This window comes from Octopus sinensis, linkage group LG2 (assembly GCF_006345805.1).
Source record: "Octopus sinensis linkage group LG2, ASM634580v1, whole genome shotgun sequence".
NCBI classification, from domain to species: Eukaryota; Metazoa; Mollusca; class Cephalopoda; order Octopoda; family Octopodidae; genus Octopus; species Octopus sinensis.
Genome location: NC_042998.1, coordinates 91,388,416 through 91,397,271, shown reverse-complemented (window position 1 = coordinate 91,397,271; position 8,856 = coordinate 91,388,416). Strand labels below are relative to the sequence as shown.

Here is an 8,856-nt window from a genome sequence, read left to right as displayed (position 1 = left end):
TTTTTTATTATTATTATTATTACCAGAAGAAAACCATCCGAACGTGGCCGTAGCCAGTACCGCATCGACTGGCCTCCGTCGCCAGCCTCGTCTGGCACCTGTGTCGGTGGCACATAAAAAACACCATCCGAGCATGGCCGTCTGCCAGCCTTGTCTGGCACCTGTGTCGGTGGCACATAAAAAACACCATCCGAGCGTGGCCGTTTGCCAGCCTCGTCTGGCACCTGTGTCGGTGGCACATAAAATCACCCACTACACTCTCGGAGTGGTTGGCGTTAGGAAGGGCATCCAGCTGTAGAAACACTGCCAGATCTGACTGGCCTGGTGCAGCCTTTGGGCTCCCCAGACCCCAGTTGAACCGTCCAACCCATGCTAGCATGGAAAGCGGACGTTAAATGATGATGATGATGATGATGATGATTATTAGACATAGGCTATTAAATCTTAGGACTTTTCCAAAAATTGCTGATGTATCATTCAAAGAAAACCTTACAAAAATATTTTCAATGCTGATTATATTTGATTTATTTTTTAAATAAATTTGATAAAAAATTTTTATAAATTAAAATAGAATATATCCCATTCTAAATACTGATTATTTTACTTAATGTTTCTAATTGTTTTCTTACCTGATTAAGGGATCCAAAGAACTGTATGGTCAATTTTAGTAAGAAATGGTATTCAGTAACTCTAGCCTGGAAGCGTTGGTGCACCTTGACCAATTCATTTACAATTTGGTCCTTCTGCCCTTTTGTGTCTCCTTTTGAAGACAACATTTCAGCTGTGTTTATATGTTCTTTTATTTTCTCTTCAGCTTCCTGCAATAAAATATTGTCATCATTTTATCCATATGTTTAATCAAAGAGCAAATTAAACAACAATAGATGGAACTGATATTAGAGGCGTTACTACAAGTCATACATGGGGATATTGCATTGAGACATGTATTCTTACCCAACACATATGTAAAAGAATAGATAAAGGTTGTAAGTGAATATATATAGTTATTACTAATAAACCAGTCACTAAAAATTTTATTGCCAAATTTTTCTAATTTATTATATATGGGTTGTAAATGAATATATCCAGTTATTACACTTTTATAGCCTAATTTAATAATAAGGCAACATTAACTCATTCATTACCTTTAATATCGGTTCATAGTCTTCTAATTTCTTTTGTAACTGTTCAGCTGTCTGTTTGTTTTCACTCACTTGACCAGATATATGGGGCATAAACAGTTCTTTTTCAATGTTTGTAATTGAAGTAATAGTCTAAAATACAAAAAGAAACAATAGTTAAACAATTTAAAACTAATAACATACATTCACTGATAGCAAATTATGTTAAGAAAATATTTATAAAAAAATTCCTTTTCTCTTTGAGCAAATTTAGTTTAATATTCTATATCTAAAAAAAAACATGTACCCTATTTGATGGTATATAAGACACCTTTTGTCCCAAAGGATGTCTCAAAAAATTGTCTAAGATCTTACATGCAAAGTTAAGCCTCCTATAAATTAATTTTGTTCCTGGCAATCACTTTTATCAGAATATGCACTGATGAAATTGGGGTGTGCCAAATATGCCAGTGTATTTTTTATGCCATCAAATAAGGTAATTTAATATGACATAATTGCTCAAAATTAATATATAACACTTTTTTTTATAAAAAGAAATAAAATCCGTTTACCTTTCTAACTTCTTGGATAAATTGATGCCATTGAACTTTAAATTGTTGACTGGAAGAGACACGTTGCTGCCATATTTCCCATTGTTCAGTAAGGGTAGTTATATGGCTGCGATATTCAGTTAGTATTTTTTGTACCAAGGTTACTGATTGGGCAACATCTAAGTTTGAGTCTTCAGTAACCTGCAAAAACAAAATTACATGTTTTAAGAGAGAGTAAAATAACTTTTAATATCTAATATATTTTAAGATACTGTGAAATTTAGAACAACATTTTTAAGCCAGAGTCCTTTTATGATCTATTGATGGATTAATATTATGTCCAGAGCCATCTTAGCAGCATCATGATGCCACACCCCACTGGCAAATCAATGTACTAGGTCCTATATTTATGAACAGCAAGTCACAGTATACATTGATTAGAATTGTGCCCCTAGACCTGTGTGGCACCCAAACAATTGCCTAGTCTGCCCATGCCTTAAGATAGCAGTGAACAAATCTTGAATTTATACCTATCTTTAGCACTTAACTTTCCATAGGCCTATGAGGGAAAGTCTGTGGTCACCTGATCTAGAAACAGCAGCCAAATTCTTCCCCACCTAATTACACCCTGCTTTTGGGTATGGAAGAATGAAGGATATATTAGATAATCATAATTGTTTTAATGTTCACTTTTTCATGATTGCATGGGACAGACAGAATTTCTTGAAGCATACTTTCTATAGCTGAATACCCTTCTTGTCACCAACACTCATCTGTTTTCAAACAGGGTAATATTTCCCCATGGTTGGGCATGATTTCAAGGATCATTGGAAACAAGCAACACTGCTTCTATAATGGTAATGCTGGTTTAACCCACAGTTGCTGAAGCATGGAACAAACTGCCAGCATCAGTTGTTAGTTGTCGGAGCACTGCATTCTTCAAAACTTCCATGCTTTCTGAGATTTGCCAACACTACACCTGATTTTCTCCCCTCCATACACACACAAGCATGTATCTGACTCATACATTGTTCGCTTTCCAGACATTTGTACATTACTGCATATACTTTATATGCACTTTCTGACAAGTTGTGGTGCACCTGAGCACTATACAATAATTTCATTATCATTATTATATTAAATACAATGAGCTTCTTTCAGTTTCAGTCAACCAAATCCTTACACAATGCTTTGATTGGCTCAAAGTAGAAGGCACTTGGCCATAGTACTGTGCAGTGAGACTGAGCAGGAAATCGTGTGATTAAAAAGTCAACTTCTTAACCACACAGCCATGCCTGCATCTAAAATATTATTTAAATATTCATATATAAGTAAATAAAACTTGATGCAAATTTCGAGATTATATAAGTTGTTATTGTTGTTGTACTTTTTTAGCCACAGGTCAGCCCTAATTGAGCAGCTCTATGATTTCAGTTGTTACAGTGATGATCCTTTGATCATAATTTTTTGAGATAGTGAACTACATTACCAAATAATTTTTTGTTTATGATTCTTCCTTTTTTTTAAGATAAGTGACAGTAATATAAAAAAGATTTGATTGTAATTTTAGTAGGTTTCTAAGCCTACATAGAGAATCACACACTGTGTTATGTAGATGTGAGTCCCATCTGATACTGACGCTTTTCTTTGTTCTTCATTTTATATATTCACAGTTTTTTTTTTTGCTTTTTTTTTTTGAAAAGGAATAAAAGGTTACTAGAAAATTAATTGAATTGTATAAAAAGTGAAAATTTACCAGGGAAGTTTTTTGTAGGAATTCACTTCCTTTTTCTTGCAGGTCATTGTGGATTTTAATAGTTTGTGACCACATTTCCAGCAAGTTTTTCACCGCATCTTCTGTAATATCTTGTAAATCTTCTGTTTCTGATTTTAATACATTTTCAAAGATTCCAGAAGAAGCGGCAAGCTGTATGATAGAGTTAAAATAAATGTCCTCTTAATTTGATCTATTAAACTGAATATATGATTATATAATGTATCTTCTTTAAATTATAATTTGTTGAGGTTTTACATAAAAATGTAAATAATAATGATAACAGTGAAATAAATAAAGACAAATATAGTTAATAAACAGAGAACAGAGAGTAAATATTGTTTAGCTATCATCAATATATTGTGAATACACAATGAAGCAAAGTAGTACTTTCTTTTCTCTTTTACCATATGGCTATTTCAAGTTATCCTATCTTATCTAGTTATCTAAATCTCTTTTCCTCATGTTTATATCTGCTTTTATTTTCTTATTTTCCTTCTCTACATTTTTTACTTTCTCTCTCATTCACTTTATACCTTGACAGATGTAATTTTTCATATGACAGAAACTGTAATAAGATAGAAAAGGTTCTTAGTTTTGGAAAGAATTCTCTGTATAACTTATGTAGTTCTGTGTGTCAAAATGGTTTGAGGAAGGAAAGCATCATGATGCAATATACAATAACCTTAAATTAGAACTGACTTGATATGGTTTTGATCATTTTTTCTTTTTATATTCTAATATAGTAATTAAAATAAATTTAACACTTTAACACATGAATCAGCATTTATTACAATTGTAACATGAGAGAGAGAGGTGATTCTGGCAGAACTATTAGAGCATAGGAAAAAATGTCTTTTGTTCTAGCTTTTTACATTCTGAGTTCAAATCTTGCCAGGGTGAACTTTGTTTTTTTATATCTCTCCAGGAACAATAATATAAAGTAGCAGCCACATACTGAGGTTGATGATATTAACTGCACTCAGTATTGCCAGCCTTGTGCCTAAATTAATAACAATTAACTACAGTAAAGAGATTTAACAGTAACGATAATTGTTTAATCATTAAATTGAGCATTTACAAAGACTAAGATTCTCATTGAATTTTTTTTTTCAGAAATTTAAACTAATACTTACATTTTGTATGATCTTATGAAATGAAACAAAGATGAGAGACAATTCAATGCGAAGACTGATGATGTGTTGGATTTTCAACCACTGTTGATGCAATGCCTCATACATTTCTTTTGCTGCTTTACTCTCTTGGTCCCCTGACTGAACCAAGGCGTCAGTAGCATCAGATAAGGCCTGCATGTCAGTAGCCTTGCCCTAAAATACCAAGCAAAAATGTTTTGTTATAAATGAAGTCTATGAAAATTTATCAATGAAGTAAATTAAAATACTTTCGAATCTTACAAACAACTTGTAAACAGAAAAAAATTTTGAAACTGAAAATTTTTGCAAATAATCAATTACAAACTTTTAAAACACTATACTCAAGCAAAAAAAAAAAAGACAATTATTATTTTCAGCGCTGATTTAATTTTTACAAATATAAATGTAGGAAGGTTTGAAAAAATATTAGAAACTGAGCAGTCAGGTTTATTTTTTTATGTTTGTGGTTTGTTTTATGCATAACTTTTATAGAAAATGCCTTTAAAACACTTCACTAAAACAAATAAATGCTCTTTCTTTTTCTTTTTAGGATTTAGATGAGAAATATCTGTAATACTTCCTAAACAGAGGAGCAAATAGGGAGAAAGATTAACAGAAATGTTCAGAGTAAACATCTGCAGTTTTCAACACAATCAGAGTAATAAGAAAAGGAGAGATGTATGAGACAAGTGAATCTGTGAAGGTTGTGATACAATCAGTAAGTTTACAAGAACAAAGTCATTTTGAATTAACCATAGCAAATTCAGATGTGAAAGATTTCAGCAGTGGAAAAGGCCTGAAGCTGGTAAATGGAAATTTATTTACCAGGCAGGCAATTTTTTAAATGATCTAGAATGAACAGACCTACACTTTGAACAATGTTCTGTAATAAGCAGAACTTATGTCATGGCCGAAATATTTTCTGGTCCAGATAAAGAACTAGAAATTCACAAGGAACAAGAAGGCTCATCTGTAGCTGGAAAATATTAGAGAGCTTGCAGATTTTATTAATGAGAGATGGCACCACATTTGATAATGGTGAATGATTTCCTGTAGGTATTGCAAGCTGTCTGTTATACTTATACAGCGCAATGTAGTTGTTTATTATTAGATTAAAGGCTTAGATTATATTTTCTGGATTACAGAATAATCAATAGAAAATCCACTAATTAGAAGATATGAAATACTAGGATTTATGAAGCAGGGGTTATTCCTATGTGAAATGTGATGCAGTAATCAGGCAATAACTATGACACCTACATAATTAAATGAATAGTGATAGGGGTAGGCTTTTAAAAGAAATATAAATTCTTTCCAAAACTGTATTATCTTTTCAATTATAACACCTTGCTCCCACAAAAATGCTTAAAACATCTTTTAAAATTATCTTACCCTGACATCTTCGTTTAATTGTTGATGGATTTCTAAGAAATCCTTTGCATTTGCAAGGCTTGAACCCAAATCCTTATGCCGACTGAGAGTAGCCAGGCCTATCTGTGTTAACCAAGCATGTAACTGCAACAAATATATTTAAAACATATAAAAAATCAAATATATAAGATACATATATAGAATTAAAGATAAACAAAGTGTATAATATTAATCTACAATCAAAATCTTAACTTCTATCAATAGCAATACAAATAATATTGACTCAAAGTCTTATGATACATGACACAGGGTGATTTCTCTTTCACAAATACTCTTTTATAAGATATCAATAGGGACACTTGTGTAGAGACAACCATAGTGTATAAAACTATGAACAATCTACCACCAGAAACCCTTTATGCATTAATGTAGATTTCATCTTGATCAGCAATGGACTACCACATGTTTGTGAAGACAGCTTTTGAAGATCCATACAAAAGCTGCTACAACAACTGTTACCACCATTAATCATGAGACAGAAAGAATCCGTGGGACATGAGAAAATGCTAAATCCCTTCTCGACAATGCTTTAGATAAGATAGGAAAATATTAGGCACAGCCACATTCAATGTTGCCCTTTTGAACAGCCAGAAAAAATAACTGTCAATAGTCTACAGTACACATTATAGAGCAATGTATAGGATCTGTGTGGAGAGATGACAGGGAGTGGGGAAAACAGATAATCTACTTCAAACAGATTTGCTTCATTTCAGGCTATTTTCTCCCTTTTCTTTGTTTCCATTTTAATTTTTGATAACCAAACAAAATTCACAACAGTTTTACAAGTAATAAGAATAAACCTAAAATGTTTAAATGAAGCGAAGTTGCTCACGTTTTTGTATTGTTCTTGGAACTTCAGATAGGCTTGATTCTTCTCCCAGGCTTCGGCCTGTCGAGCCTTACAGTTTGATTCAACTCGAGCACAACATTCTTGCAGTTCAGCATACTGAAATTTTTAAACAAACCGAAGAAAATGAAAATTATTTTACCAATGTCATTTTAATCATTTTTTTTTTTTTCATATTTCTATTTTTTTATTAAAATACTCTATGAAATGCTTTTTACATTATCTCTGAACTTGTCAGTTACATTAATACTAAAAGTTATTTTATATTTAGTTTCATTAACTAGATACTTTTTAGATATTTAATTAGATACCAGCATGTAGGTTGTGACTACTGTTGGAGGCATTGCCGTCAAACAAATATTTTCAAAATTGTTTCAATTCTTTTAATTTAAAAATGAATCCTTTTGCAAATGGAAATTTAAATGGTTTATAAAATATTTAGATATTATCAAGAGTAAAACGCTGAAAATTTACCTTTTGTCTAACTCCATTAGCCCCAGAATCGTCCCTACCGACCCTCTCAAGTAGGATACGACCCTCGTGAAGGGCTGCAGTGGATACTTCCACAATGGTGTTAAATAATTTGGTATGCTCTTCTGCAAGAGCTGTGCTATTCCTTGGTAAGTCCATGGTGTTAAGTTGGACTTCAATTTGCCCCAGCTTTGTTAGAGCCTGTCATAAACAAGAAGAAAAATATAACAAAATTGAAGAGAAAAATAATGTAAATTTAAACAAATTATAAATTTGTAACTTAGTGAAGAATTAGCATATCAAGAAAAAATAATGCGATTTGTTTAATGTTTAACTCTTTTGATCAAGACCAACTCTGGTTGTATGACAAATTCCTATTTTAAATAAATCTAAATTAAAACCTTCCATCAAAATTTTATGTAAGCTTATATCACTTTAAATATCTTTCAAAGGTGCTAATGTTATATTTGTTATTTTTAATTTTATAAAAAATATCAGCACCATATATATATATATATATATATATATAACAACACACACATACATATATATATCACATCAAAAGCATCATCCGAATGTGGTCAATGCCAGTGCTGCCTGACTGGCTCTCGTGCTGGTGGAACATAAAAAGCATCCACTACACTCTCGGAGTGGTTGGCATTAGGAAGGGCATCCAGCTGTAGAAACTTTGCCAGATCAGAAAGGAGCCAGGTGCAGTCCACTGGCTTACCAGTCCCCAGTCAAACCGTCCAACACATGCTAGCATGGAAAATGGACATTAAATGATGATGATGATGATATATATATATATATATATATATATATACATACATACACACACACAAATAAAATATTTGGGCATATAAACAAAAGGTGAAGAACCCAACACATGTAGTTGAGATTATTCCTAAATTGGAAGTTGATGAATTTAATCATTTTATTACTATTAGTTTCTCACATTAATGCATTCATTCAGGTAGTGTAAATGAATGCATAAATGTAAGAAAACCATAGTAGCATTGAGTGTATCAACATTTTAACATATACACACACACACACATGCATTCCTAGATGTATGTTTTAAAGTGCTAAAGAAAGTAGAAAATATATTTTCTACTATTCAATGTAAGAGCTATTTTCAAGAAGTCAAGCATTAAAATTTAGTTATAAGCATACCGTCTCTGCTTGTTTGAAGAATGATAAAGCCATCAGCAAGTTCTTTCTTCTGTTGTCGAGTTTAATCATGAAAGTTTCACTTGTTTCGTCCACAGCCTGGAGCCTTTGGCGAACTCCTTCGGCATCGAAATTAGCTCGGCGAAGAAGTTGGTCTGCGGTTCGAACTAGTTTTAGAACATTATCTTGTATATTCTGAAAATTAAAAAGATATATTTCCATAAATTTCTAAAAATAAATTAGCACTAATCTAATTATACACAAATCACTAGCCACTACACATTCTTTATTTTCTCTCCTTGTTTCTTTCTGTGGAAGAGTGTAGGCTCGAAAC

At 32.2% G+C, this 8,856-nt stretch overlaps 1 protein-coding gene across 1 annotated transcript in view; it reads right to left on the bottom strand.

Moving 5' to 3' along the window:
* LOC118762202 (titin-like) overlaps positions 1 to 8,856 on the bottom strand; it is a 285,670-nt gene that overhangs the window by 150,320 nt on the left and 126,494 nt on the right. The window contains exons 23-31 of the mRNA XM_036500741.1: positions 8,526 to 8,717; positions 7,353 to 7,550; positions 6,864 to 6,977; positions 5,993 to 6,115; positions 4,583 to 4,774; positions 3,429 to 3,599; positions 1,694 to 1,873; positions 1,146 to 1,274; positions 630 to 818 (exon numbers count right to left, since the gene is read on the bottom strand). Of these exons, the coding sequence (XP_036356634.1) occupies positions 630 to 818; positions 1,146 to 1,274; positions 1,694 to 1,873; positions 3,429 to 3,599; positions 4,583 to 4,774; positions 5,993 to 6,115; positions 6,864 to 6,977; positions 7,353 to 7,550; positions 8,526 to 8,717 (1,488 nt within the window). The remainder of the gene's footprint in view (positions 1 to 629; positions 819 to 1,145; positions 1,275 to 1,693; positions 1,874 to 3,428; positions 3,600 to 4,582; positions 4,775 to 5,992; positions 6,116 to 6,863; positions 6,978 to 7,352; positions 7,551 to 8,525; positions 8,718 to 8,856) is intronic.